The sequence below is a fragment of the Berghia stephanieae genome, chromosome 2 (genome assembly GCF_034508935.2).
Source record: "Berghia stephanieae isolate SIO BIC M18660-M18661 chromosome 2, UCSD_Bste_1.3, whole genome shotgun sequence".
NCBI lineage: Eukaryota > Metazoa > Mollusca > Gastropoda > Nudibranchia > Aeolidiidae > Berghia > Berghia stephanieae.
In genome coordinates, this window is record NC_088361.1 from 3,484,653 (window position 1) to 3,499,652 (window position 15,000).

The 15,000-nt window shown below is 35.7% G+C and overlaps 1 protein-coding gene across 4 annotated transcripts in view; it reads right to left on the reverse strand.

Moving 5' to 3' along the window:
* The window catches only part of LOC144964179 (adenylate cyclase type 1-like), a 258,709-nt gene that overhangs the window by 52,430 nt on the left and 191,279 nt on the right, over nt 1-15,000 (reverse strand). For all 4 annotated transcript variants that reach the window (XM_078898146.1, XM_078898145.1, XM_078898144.1 and 1 more), the window contains exon 6: nt 3,011-3,138. In XM_078898146.1, coding sequence (XP_078754272.1) covers nt 3,011-3,138 — 128 coding nt within the window. The remainder of the gene's footprint in view (nt 1-3,010; nt 3,139-15,000) is intronic.

The following is a 15,000-nucleotide window of genomic DNA, read 5'->3' on the forward strand; positions in this document are numbered from 1 at the left end:
TGGACCACGGTTCACAGCTAAAAGACCGTGGGACCGGTCCTCGGTCCGGTCCTCAGCGCGGCACTAGTGTTTATTATTTTTAATGCATTGAATGTAAATAACCGTCATTAATAGGCAGCGCACCTCAATTTTATTTTATGATTATATATATTGTTCGGGATGAATTGATGCTGTGGGTTAAAGTAAAATACTCATAATATCCGCCAGCCGGATATAACGTACTAAGTTGAACGTATTGATATAATCTAGTTAGCACTGATCAATAAAATGGCTGTCTAAAACCAATAACAAAGAGCTGAGTGACGTCAATTTCGTTCTTTCTATTGCATCAGGCTCATGATTCACGTGCACTCTGAATGTGAAAGGGTTAAGGCAGAGAAAGACATTTTGTATTGCTTTCGTTTTTACATTCTTGGCGATTACAACATTTTGGCCGGTTTCCAAAAACAAAAGGAGTGAAGAGTGTCAACTGTCAACCGCCATGGAGCTTCATCAGTGGGGACTTTCTACTTGTTCAACATGTACCCGATGTGGGATAGAACTCGAAACCGCAGAGCATCTAGATGAACGGTGTGTTTTTGCGAAGCTTCCGGGTGGGTTTGCGACGGTGCACGAGTGCGGTGAAGAATTTGCTGATTGGGTCGATCGTCATAACATAATAGTGTGAGCACCATTAGAAGCCGCTGCCATGGAGCGTAGCTTCAGAAACTAAATTCTTCTACAGAGAGGACGTGCCGAATTTCTCTGTCGTCGATCTCGGTTTTTAGGTATGTTTTTATTGGTCTTTTTTTTTGTTGGCTAAAGAAGGGTTTTGAGCCCGAAATGTTCCGTGTTTGGTATTTTGTTCTTTTTTTAAATTGTTATATTGATTTTTGTATATTACTTTTATCAGCCCACAGCTTCTAGCAGCTTATTATCACTTCATAAACTCATAGCCTGACCTTGGCCTTCGTAAACTAAGAGCCTGACTTTAAGAAAAGTAGTTCTTCAGAACTATTTGGCACATAATGGAGTCGGAGTTTATCCCGTTTTATTTAGCTTGAAACGACAATAACAATTGCTTGCTACCATTTGGATAGGACGCTAGTCCATTACATAGTACATTTAGGACCAAAACTGTGCATATTGTGGTAAAAGTACGAAATTTGGTATATGTTTTGGACATTAAATGGCTCCAAATGGACAATTATCATTCTTTGGGGGGGGGGGGGGAGTATGCCAAGAGGAGAGAAGATTTAGCAAACACTTCTCTAACCAGACAACATTCGCGCATCACGTGCATTAGACTAGCGTGACCTTATTGTTAACCAGTTATAATGATAATACAGGAAAATTAAGCCATCTAACAGCAATCTCATTACACCATGTTTCCATAAGGGAATGGAAATGTTTGCGTACAGGCCAATATTCTATTCAAGTAATTATCTATGTGGTTAGACGTCATTTTGTAAATGAGAGAGTCGATTTGACGAGGCGAAATGCCAACATACAATCTTCACACAGTATGTTGTTCTATTCGATTTGTAAATAATAACAGATGTAATTGGTTGTAACAATTATATATGCGATTGAATAACATTCTATGTACAGCGTTTTATGACAACATTACAACCCCCCCCCCCAAAAAAAACAAAAACAAAAACAAAAACAAAAACAAAAAACAAAAAACAAAAACAAAAACAAACAAACAACCCAGAAACAAATAAAAAGGTTGGAATCATTATGATAATCACCGTAGATAGGTGGCAGCACTAGATCGTGTCAGCATCAACAGCTTTTTACCTTCGAGTCCGGTTTGTGAAAATGTTGCTTCTTGAAGCTCGAAGAAATAAATATCAATAGGGAGTGCAATGGAAGATTCAATTTATTAAACGAAGACGGATAATGTGGACGTTTCGGGGTTTACCCTTTATCATTAAAACACTTTATCGATTTTGTTGATAAAGGGGAAACCCGAAACGTCCAAATTATCTGTCTTCGATTGATAAATTGAAACTTCCATTTCATTTCCTATTGCTATTTACTTGCGAGTCCTAAAATTTAGGAAATTTGTAATTTTGAATGACGTGCATCCATTTAGAAAGCAAGCCAAACTCTTTTTATGATTTGATTTCGTAATTCAGAGCTTTGATCCTTGAGGGACAGCGTGGCTCAGCGGTACGGTCTTTGCTTCGCCCTCAAAAGGTAAAGATCATCCGCCCCTGCGTTGTGTGGCCTTGAGCAAGTCACATAATCCTAGCTCACTTTGCGGCGCTGCACTGCGGCTAACGCCTGGGTTATTCCAGTCTTCCCTTGGAATAGACCCTAAAGACAAATTTCCCCTTGGGGATGAATAAAGGGAATTTATTTATTTATTTATTTTATACTATCATGTCTGATAACCCAACACAATCATGGGTTTGATTTAGCGTTGTTGTAATTAACAATATTTTCATTTTGTTTAAGAGCATTTATTGTACCACAATGAGCCCCATAACAATTTGGGTTATCAGACCTGTAAATAGTTACATGATGCTTTGACAACTAATTTTCCGATACCGTTAGTTGTCTTGACAGAAATATGTAACACTTAAAAAGTAGAGATTCAATGACGTCTCAAAATGTAACACTTAAAAAGTAGAGATTCAATGACGTCTCAAAATGTAACACTTAAAAAGTAGAGATTCAATGACGTCTCAAAATGTAACACTTAAAAAGTAGAGATTCAATGACGTCTCAAAATGTAACACTTAAAAAGTAGAGATTCAATGACGTCTCAAAAAAATGACTTTTCACCAAAAAGCTTTTATTTTATCAATATTATTTTCTTTTTCAAATTTCATTTTCAATTTTCTTCTCTGCTTTTATCGTTTTCTCCCTTTTTAATATGTTTATCTCCAAGAATATGCAATGTGCTTTCAGCAATATATATTTTTACTTATGTTTTAAGGGCACACTGGGTCCATTGTAAAGCCATAATAATATTGATATTATGATATGATAAATGACAATCAATGTATGTTAAACCTACGCTATAGCGTCGATCATGTCCAATCCCATTTCAACACAGCAAGCGGCGTGGTTTTGTCTTGCTTCTGGCAAGCCGCTCACGCAGTAATAGCAGTCCCCAAGGATCTTGATCCGCATACAGTTGTTTTGCTGGAAAAAAAAAATAGGAAATGAAAATATATAATAGAATGTTTATTCTAGATGATATAGATATGGCCAGTATTATTCAATCTGGTATTTAATCAGTTAACTGCCGTACTCTGGAAAAACTCGTAATCAAAAATTGGCAAGAAAACTTGTACTTCAAATATCGAGAACTCCCAGGTAAGAGATTTTTTGGACAGGATTAGGGTCATTTAAATTGATCGATATATAATGGACGAGTTTTCTGGCCAGAATTTTAAATATGCGTTTTTCCAAGAGTATATACTGGCTAAAACATTTTTTTTTGGTGGAAAATTGCAAATCACATTTGGCGTAAAAAAATAAAAATGAAGAGACTTGAGTTTGACGTCAAAATGGTTAGAATTACCTAATATGAAGGGGTATGACGGGGTGGGGGGTGGGGGGGGGGGGCGAGGAGGGAGGGGGGGGGGGGAGGTCGAACTTCTGGAAGCTACATGCATTTTTCTAGACTAACATGTAATTTATTTAGGACTTTTTAATGATAATGAAGATGATCGTTCTGATGAAGACAGATAAATAAACAAATAAATAAATAAATAGCATTTGTCTCGAGAATCTTTCAAACTTTATATCTTCTTTAAAACCCACTTTTTCACAATTCATTTTACACCTTGCCGACTGTATACTATCATTTTAGCAATGTGGTTCTTTGTTTCCATGTTTAACTTGACTTCCTGTCCATAGTGTAAATCATAATCTGTAAATCGCTTTGAGATATGTGGTTCATGGAAAGCGCTCAATATACATACATACATATACATATATATATATATATATATATATATATATATTATATATATATATATATATATATATATATATATATATATATATATATATATATATAAATGTAAATTTTCACTCACATTTTTTTGCCGAGACGACTCGTTTCTGTGTTCCTTACACTTCCTCAGTCGGCATAATCCATTTGCAATGTCCGTAGAAAACTCCAAACTAAAGTTGTTTCGCTGTGTAGTCAAATGTGTAGCAAATGGATTATGCCGACTGAGGAAGTGTAAGGAACACAGAAACGAGTCGTCTCGGCAAAAAAAAATGTGAGTGAAAATTTACATTATATATTAGCTCTAACCACCATTATCGAGAACTTTCGTACCTACAAGTACCCACCAACACTCATAAATAATATATATAATATATATATATATATATATATATATATATTATATATATATATATATCGGTTATTTATCAAGAAGAAGAAGAAGAAGAAGAAGAAGAAGAAGAAGAAGAAGAAGAAGAAGAAGAAGAAGAAGAAGAAGAAGAAGAAGAATACAATATCATCGTAACTTGATTACATAGTCTATATCTAATGGGGTGGCATGGGGGGGGGGGGGGTAGGAGAGGAATATGTACCAAATACGTCTAGACATGTCACAACCCTTGTCCTCTCATAATCTGACAAGATTTGCTTTCGTCCGCCGAGAATTGGTTTTCTGTTTGGGCCAGACGCCAAACTAATCCGATGTTGTTCTAATATTTAACATTTGATTAATTGGTATTCTTTGTATATCAGATACGTATCTGATGCCAGCCAATGTGATAGACTATATCCAACGAGCAAATAAAAGAAATAAACTCATCTTCCTTATCACAAATAAATAGCAGAGAATATGAAGATAAACAAGAAAGCCATCTCCAACTTATAACGTTGAAAAACCAATTGCAAAGAATTGCCAACACTCAAAGTACCTTTAAACATAATTGATGTAAACAGCAGAGGCATCACAGTTGATTGATTAAGAAACAAAGGCCACCAAGTTGATAATGTAAGGTCGATAAAAATGTATCAGTGCGGTTATGTGGTCTAGTGGTATGCCACTTGCTTTCGGATCGGAACGTCCTGGGTTCGAGCCTCGCTCGGCGCATAGTTGAGTCCTTGGAAAAGGCTCTTTACTCACATTCTCTAACCGTACTCAGGTATAAAATGAGTACCTGGCCGTTAACAGCGTTGTCCCTGTCGGAAAAAATTGTAATATTGCGTATGAGGCGTCATGTCTCGTTCTACATGTTCTTGTTGGTCAGGGACCCCTTGTAAAGAGCTTTGAGCACGTTTAGTGGATGTTGTGCTCTATAAAAAGCCCAAGTTGTTTTTTTCCTCTTTAAATCTTTGACTTTTGTTTTCATACTATAGCCTACTCATTTTTTTTAACGTAATGGGATCTTGCCCAATGTGCAATAACTTTTCTTCGCAAATTACGTCCTAGAAATCATTGAGTTATAATTATTGATTAGCTAACTTCCATTCTCTCATGAATATGCTTATATTTAGGAATTTAACCATAAAACCATTGAAATTGAAATTAGGGGATACTTGTTCAGCATGTGCCGAATCCGTGGAATGCATTGGGGATACCTTTTAGGACACCTGTATTTACATGTTTTGTCTTGCAAATAAATCATCATGTTGGAGCGTGGCCTTCGTCAACTCATGGCCTGACACTGACCAAAAAATTATGACGTCAAAATACAAGTCTTAGGCCAAAAAAGAAAACAATATCGTGAGTTGTATTCAATAGCTCAACCAATGGAATCACTTTTTCCTTGAGCACTAACTTTTTTGGCAACTCATTAGACCGTGCAAAAAACTAGAAAATGACGTCAAATTATTAGTCCTAGCTGGTTCTAGTGTCAGATTATAAGTTAACGATGGCTACGGTTACATAATCTCCTCGATTACTGGACTATTATGTTGACGATGACGTCATGAGATCATGCATTGCCGTAGGTTGGCAAGCGGGTGGCAATGTTCAATGAATGTTAATACGCTTCAACAGTCATGTCGTCACTTCCATCGTAATGACGCATGGTAACTTAGTAACTGGCTCTAAACTATCGGAACAATAGTAGTAGTAGCGTATGGCTACACCTCCAAATGTATTTCGTCAACCCAACTTCTAAAGTCTTCCTCTGCCCTAAGGATGGTTTCGTAGCCACCTTCAAGTTTATCAGAACAATGGCGGACGCCCTTATGAAATATTTCTCCGACGAGCATAAAAGTTTATCCAGAAGAGAAAAACATTATAAATATGATCATATTTTGACTTTTATACATTCTGATCACAAGACATATGAAAAGTTCTAGCGAGCATGAAGAATAAAAAGTACCGATTTTCTTTGTTTAGAACCACGATGGCCGCCGTTGCTGGGCGTCGTGACATCAGACTATTGAATCCAATTGTCGCGAGTGACTGGATGTGTGACACGATTTCAAAACTCCGGAGCCGGGGTTATTTCGTCAAGTGAGGCATTTTACACCATTACCTCACACGACCAAGCACAGTAGGTAAATATGTTATGAGATATAATATAGATAGAAAGATATTGACGTCACTCGGATCTTTGTTATTGTTTGTAGTCAGTCATGTTATGAGTTGTTCTCATTAAATAGCGTTATCAGACTATAAAAATAACTTAAGGATAGACATTGTTGTGTGTGTTGTTACGTCACATCAGGCTGGTGAATGTTATGAGTTTACTAACTAAACACAAAGCATCAATAAAGACGCAACAAACAAAGACATAAAATGCAAATTTTGTTCAGAGAGACCAGCTGGAGTCAGAAACAAAACATTGTAAACCAGACTAACCAAGGTGAATATACAAAATGCACTGAATAAATATGGCATTTATTAATTTACTTTAAAAAAAAAACAAAACAGGAAAAATCTCAAAATAAAAAAGGCTTTTGTTAGTTTCAGTTCAGGCATCTCCCTGTCGCTCACCAATTAAGTTCCTTCATCTAACACCCCGTGATTTAGCAAAGTCGTCATCCTTTACTCGTCAATCTTTTCACACTAAACTCGGATATTTCCCAAGGGTCCCGATACAAACATCTTGTCAACAAAACATCTTATTTATGTCTTGACTCGCTTACGCCTTTCCAAAACATTCCAATTTTCCCTTTCGAATGGCAAGTCAATTTATAATCATATAATCCTATCTTTTTGACAGAAAAAAAACAAGTATTGATTATCAAATAAAAAAAGGAATTTTTACTGACCACGTGAATATGATAAATGCCAGTTGGACAACATGTGCCTATGACCAAGACAGGACGTTCAATATTAAAAGGTGTCTAAAATGGAGCCGGAATTTATCCCTGAAGTGTTATACGGATATAATTGGATTCAATAGTCTGATGTCAAGTCGCCCAGCAACGGCGGCCATCTTGGTTCTAAACAAAGAAAATATGTACTTTTTATTCTTAATGCTGGCTAGAACTTTTCATATGTCTTGTGATCAGAATGTGTAAAAGTCAAAACATAATCAGATTTATAATGTTGTTATTTTCCTCTGGATACGCTTTTATGCTCGTCGGAGAAATATTTCATAAGGGCGTCCGCCATTTTTCCGATAGTTTAGAGCCAGTTACTAAGTTACCATTCGTCATTACGATGGAAGTGACGTTACGACCGTTGAAGCGTATTATGGGACATACACTAGTTTATCGCGAAGTAATTTTCGACATTTCTAGCAGACCTTTTTGTGAAGACTTTAGGATATTAGAAAGCTACTCTAGGCTCCAAGTCTAGCCAAGTCAAGAGAGAGTTTTTACGTTTTAATTTTAAATGTCATTATTAGGCTCTTTTATGCGATTTTAAAGAAAAATCTCAATGAGTTCCTATTATCAAATAACGCGTGTAATTTATTTCGCGTCGACATCAATAATGGTTTGTGTAATCCGCTGATCAAGTTTAGTCTGTCACATTTTAAATAGAAAAACACGAGTAGACTTCATTCTTCAGACAAATTGACACTGGATGCATGATCATATTATTTTCGTCACGGCAGTGGGATGATCTCTCGTTTATTTATTGTTTTCCTTTGTTATTATTATTTTATTTTGTTTTTGCCTCAAGGCACTTCGATATCCAACTAGTAAAATCAAGACATAATGGCTGGTAACATAACACAATGGCCATTCGTTACACAATTTAAATAAAGCGTTAAAATTAACGCATTATGAACTTTGATATTGTGACTTGGTCTCGGATAAATATCGACTGACGAGATGGAATACATCGAAACAATTGTATCGGCAAAAAAAAGTGAGTGACCTAATTAATATCATACATACATACATACATACATAAATACATACATACATACATACATACATACATAGGTACATACATAGAGAGAGTAGAGAGAGAGAGAGAGAGAGAGAGAGAGAGAGAGAGAGAGAGAGAGATTGGTCAATTCGTCGTTTGTTTTGCTTTGTTCATTTTTCGTTTTTGAGATTTTCCCATTTTTTCCATCTATAGCAGATTATTTTGATTGCCTTGATGAGCTAAACATTTATTGAATGTTTTTGAAAAATATTCTTGTCATTATCACACTTTTCACTTTCTGGCATTGCGACTCTGCACTGCGTCTGACGATAAATTATTTGTTGTTCTTCCGTTGCAATAGACCCTTGATAATTCAGTTGTGGGTGAATAAAGAGAATATCTATGTATTTTGATATTATCTATTTATCAACACTTCAATCTGACTGTCGTTCACCTAGGAATAATAGGGCATTGATAGAATATTCAAGTTTTTGATTGCAGGAGTGGGCGGGAAAAAAAAAAAAAGGGGGGGGGGGGGGTTAGATGTGAAGATAAAAAGCTGTTTTTACACAAATTAAATAAGAAAACTTTAAATACAATTTGTTTATCTTTTAAAATTCTTCGCGACGACTTTCCCTTGAATTCTAAGAAAGCTGGTATTTTTCTTTCAGTTAGGATATTTGTTTCGATAGATTTGACTGAACTTCATTTCCAAAAGTGTGTCTTCAAACAATGGCTGGTTTTGTTTGGCTTTGTAAGCGTTTCACCAATTTTATGACGTACTCTGGGGAGAAAGAAAACCAAACTCATATCTAAAAATTTGGCCAGAAAAACTCGTCCTTCAAATATCGATCCAATTGAATAACTCCCACCTTGTAAATAAAAAACTCTCCAACTTCGGGAAGTCCCAGGTTTAAGAGTTTTCTGTTTTCCAAGATGAGGGTCATTTAAATTGATCAATATTTAAAGGACGAGTTTTTTGGCCATTAAAAAAAATTTTTTTTCCAGGCACAGCAGTAAACTGGTTAAATTCAACTACGTTACTTATTCTACTTCAATAACTTGAAAACTAAAAAAAAAAGAAACTCGATGAAACATTGTCATCTCGTTGTTTAAATATTTGAGAAAGTCTCTTTGGTTAGAAAAAATAAACAAATTGAATTTTTCACAAAAACGATTTTAATTTTTTAAACATGTCCGACTTCTTCAGCAATCAATCTGTACAATTCAAAATTAATGTATAGCTTTTATGAAATATTTGAGTTCAGATAAATTTTTATGACGTAAGTTCCTCTACCATAATATACATTGTATTGTCTTTTTAATGATAATCCCCACGTCAATGAAAATGATGATGATGATGATGATGATGATGATGATGATGATGATGATGATGATGATGATAATATGAAAATAATGACGATGATAATGATGATGGTGAGGAGGAGGGGGAGGAGGAGAAGAGGAGAAGGTAGAAGATTATGATGATGATGATGATGATGATGATGATGATGATGATGATGTGATGATGATGATGATGATGATGATGATGATGATGATGATGATGATGATGATGATGATGATGATGGTGGTGGTGGGAATGATGACAATGAAATGGTAGCAAGTTGGGGTGGGGTGGTGGTGTCGGTGTCCATGAAAAAAATGATCAAAAGAAATCTCATTTTTGTGACTTTTTAACAAAATGTTACCATTTTTATCGGTGAATATCTAAAGTTAAATATTTCTTGCCCAAAAATTAAATGTGTTTTGTCGCAGCAAGACAGATAAGACTCCTCTCACTGTCCCGTTTCAGGGACCTATAAATCTTACTCCGAATTTATACTCAACTCTCTCAGAGAAACCAAATAATAATATATTGACATTGCGGTGGCGGATAAAGTAATGAATAACAGAGGAGGAGAGAGAGCGAAGCATCGGAGGAAAATAATAATACACCACACAAGATGGACAGAGTGTAGTCAGTGATCGTCGCTGAACAAGAACTTCGATAAAGATCCTTTGGACTATTCACAACAGAGCGTTGTTGACAGAGGAAGCGTCCGCTTCTCAGATGATTACTGAAATTGTTTCCAAGGACAAAGGATTGCGACGTTCCATTTTCTAAAATATCAGGGGTACTTTCCCCAAGATAATCATGATAATGGGTTTGGTTCACTCCGAAATTGAACCTTCGAATTGTCAGAGAGCAACTAAAATTATTCGTAATATTGTTTGTAGTGATGATGTTCGTTTAGATGAATTACTCACAACATCCGACAGAAGATAAAAAACTTACCAACACACAAAACTATGTGTAACCTTAAACGTTTATAGTATGATTGATATGATTTAGTGATAACATCATTAAAATGGCTATCTAAAACAATAACAAAAAGCTGAATGACGTCAATTTCGTTCCATCTATAATCTTGGCGATTACTACATTTAATTTTTGGCGGTTTCCAAAAAAAAAAACAAAAAAAAAAAAACCCAAAAGGGAGCAGTGAAGAGTGTCAACTGTCAGTAGCCTTGGAGCGTTGCTTCATAAACTCATAGCCTGACCTTAGCATTCTGACTTAGTCCTTTAAATAAATCATGCCATAATACGCGGATACGATCACCAAACAAGTTGAAAAGTGAGTTGATTTAGTTAACTCAAGATAATAATTGACCCCATTGGTTGTACAACTGAAAACATTTCAAATTTCACTTTCTTTTGATAGTCGTCATCGTGCAGTGCGACAGCTGTTTGTTATTGTTTTTAGTCGGTCATTTTAAAGAGTAGTTCTTACTAAACTCTATCAATCACACTATAAATTATGTTCAAGGTTACACATAGTTTTGTGTGTTGGTCCGTTATATCTGATCTATCATCATATTATCATTTTCTGTTATAATAATGATAATATATATGGTTTTTATATAGCGCCTTACCCAGTATATCAACAAGCTCAAAGCGCTTAACAGCAGTGGCTACTTTCACTCAAACATACAACTACTCAAACATGCAATATGAAATAAAGCAATATAATTCTACAGTGCTGCATTTTAAAAAGAAACGTTTTAAGATGTTTTAAAAAAAAGAAATCTGCATCATTCCTGTCTCTGATATATCTTGGAAAGGAGTTCAGATAAGGGGTGCCGAATATTCAAACTGTTTTTAGTTGTTGTTTTTTCTCCGGTTTATCTTTTGCATAACTTTCATATAGATCGTGTGCGCTTGGCTAAAAAGATCACAACATTGCCATCCAGAAGTATAACGGACCAACACACAAAACTTTGTGTAACCATGATCGTTTATAGTCTGGTTAATGCAGTCTAGTGAACATTACTCATTAACGCGGATGGCAAAAAAACAATAACAAAGACCTGAGTGACGTCACTTCGAACTATCTATAGATAGTTCGAAGATGACGTCACTCAGGTCTTTGTTATTGTTTTTTCCAAGTTGACTCAGGTGTTTGTTATTGTTTTTTGCCATCCGCGTTTATGAGTAATGCTCACTGAACTGTATTAACCCGACTATAAACGTTCATGGATACACACAGTTCTGTGTGTTGGTCCGTTATACTTCCGGATGGCAATGTTATGAGCTTCCAAGACAAGCGCCAACTATCTATACTTGAGAAGAAATCTTATCTCCCAACAAATTCACCTGTACTGACCCGTAAAAGGCAGAGTTCGAATTTAGCTCGACATGATGATAGTTTTAGCATTGCAGGAAATTGTTTCGTACTCAGCTACAACCAGGATGTTTTTTTTTAAAAAGGAAAATTATCCAAATTAAAAGAAATTCAGTCTTAGGCTAAGGGCTAAGCCACACCGGAGACTGACTCGGACGACCCGGCACTGCCGTCCTCTGCCTTCCTCTGCCGTCTTCCGGATAAAGACGTCGGGCATGGACAAAATACTAAGAATAAAGAGAAGAGCCGCTAAACTTACCCATACCAAGCTCGAAAAAAAAAGGCAGACAAAGTCGGGTGCTTGGTATAATTTTTTTTAAAAATTGAGCTTTATATAGCGAAATATCCACAAAATGTGCTCAAAGCGCTTTACAAGGGGTCCCTGGTCAACAGCAACATTTTAACATGTAGGACGGGACATGGCGCCTGTTTGGCGATATTGCAATTTTTCGTACAAAGACAACGCTGTTAACGATCAGGTACTCATTTTACACCTGAGTACGGTGAGAGAATGTGAGTAAAGAGCCTTTTCCAAGGATTCAACTATGCGCCGAGCGCGAGGCTCGAACCGTGATCTTCGTAAAGTTATGGCCTGACACTGACCAAAAATTGACGTCAAAATGCCAGTCTTTTGCCTGAAGAGAATTCAAATCGTGAGATGTATTCAGTAGTTCAACCAATGCAATAACTTGTTTCCATGAGCTCTACTAGCGACAACTCACTAGACGCTACACAAACCTAAAAAATGACGTCAAACTGCCAGTCCTTTTGGATTTCAGTGTCAGGCTATAACATAACGATGGCTACGCTCGAACCCAGGACCTTCCGATCCGAAAGCGAGTGTCATACCACTAGACCACATAGCCGCAGTTGGGTAGGTCTAGCGGCTCTTCTCTTTATTCTCAGTTCTTTGTCCGTGCCCGACGTCTTTATCCGGAAGACGGCAGAGGACGACAGTGCCGGGTCGTCGGAGTCAGTCTTCGGTGTGGGTTAACCCTTAAACGTTAGTGGAATAAAATGACTATATCAAATCTTGAGATACAACAATCGTGAAATTACTTGACCTAAACCGAAGTATTGCCTTGGGCGTATAATTAGGATAATGGCCCAGAAGTGACTTTATAGCTTATCCAAGCCTATTGATTGTGAGAGTGGAGATTATGGTAAATAATTGCGTATTCTAGAATACCGATGGAAATCTAGTTATACAAAATATACAACCGTAGATATAAATACGACTAACAATGAGTGGGGCATTGCTGTTTAAATAAATAAATAATAGAAATCTGCGATTAACCTTTTCACACCAATTAACACCGTGGTCGATTCAGAGAAATGAAGCTATCTACAAAAAACTACAAATAATTTCATCAACAAGGAATACAGTTTTCATTTGAGAGAAATGCAGTTCTCTAATAAGAAAACAAATTACGCTAAAATGCAGATAAAAAACGATAAAAATAAACGAAACTCAGGTGGGAAAAGGTGTGGCTATGTGGTCTAGTGGTATGACACTCGCTTTCGGATCGGAAGGTCCTGGGTTCGAGCCTCGCGCTCGGCGCATAGTTGAGTCCTAGGAAAAGGCTCTTTATTCAGATTCTCTCACCGAACTCAGATGTAAAATGAGTACCTGGCCGTACACAGCGTTGTCTTTGTCCGAAAAATTGTAATATCGCCTAACAGGCGTTATGTCCCGTCCTACATGTTAAATGTTGCTGTTGACCAGGGACCCCTTGTACAGGGCTTTGAGCACATTTAGTGGATATTGCGCTATATAAAAGCTCAATTTCATTTTTAAAGACACAGTCTTCACAGAGTCACTGTTGACCATTGGCCGATGTGCACGTCGTTAATTGTTTGCTTTACTCTCTGGAAAATTGGTGTTTACAAATTTGTCCAGAAAACCCGTCCATTAAAATAACGATCGATTTAAAGGACACCTCGAGATTCTAGGTTTGAGAATTTTAACCAAGATGAGGGTTATTTAAATCTATCGATATTTGAAGGACGAGTTTTCTGGCCAAATTTTTAAATACGAGTTATTCCAAACTGCGTCAGTTAACTGGTTAAAGGCAATAATCTAACCCGACTTCACGCCTTTGATAATTTAATTCATATTTTTATTATTATTATTATTATTATTATTATTATTATTATTATTATTATTATTATTATTATTATTATTATTATTATTATTATTATTATTATTATTATTATCATCAACATCATCATCACCATTATTATTATTATTAGTATTATTATTATTATTATTATTATTATTATTATTATTATTATTATTATTATTATTATTATTATTATTATCATCATCATCGTCATCCTAATTATTATTATTATTTGTTATTTTGTTTGTTTTTGTGGCTTTTTTTTTCCTTGCAAGACCTCTTTGGGGCTGAAGCCCATATACGAGTAGTTCAATTGATCAACTTCATAGCACAGATTGATTTTATTTTCTACTGTTATTATTAGTATTATCATTTTCTCCCAACATCATAATGCAGTCTACATTATTTGTCAGACTGGCCGCCCTCTGTGATCTACCTCCATTAATCATTCGACCAGACTCTCCGCTAAAGTGACGACAAACAAACGCTCCATTTGTAAAACGCGAGATCTATAACCTTTTTACTCGGTCTATCTATATGTCTATCTATCAATCTATCTATCTATTTGTTTCACTGTTACAAACCTCATATTGAGATATTAATTTTACTTATGGTTTGATTCAGATTTGGCAGAGATAATTTCTTTTTCTTTTAGCATTACAGGGTATTCAAAGGTCAATAGATCTACTCAACCCTTCTAATATATGATATTATATGATATGTTTTTATCTAACTACCTCTCTACTACTTATCAAGCAATCTATCTATTTCTATGTAACGTATATATATATATATATATATATATATATATATATATATATATATATATATATATAATGTGTGTGTGTGTGTGTGTGTGTGTCAATCGATCTATTCGTCTATCTATACATCTGTGTATGTATCTATCAATCAATCAATCTATTAATTTATCTATCTATCAATCTATCC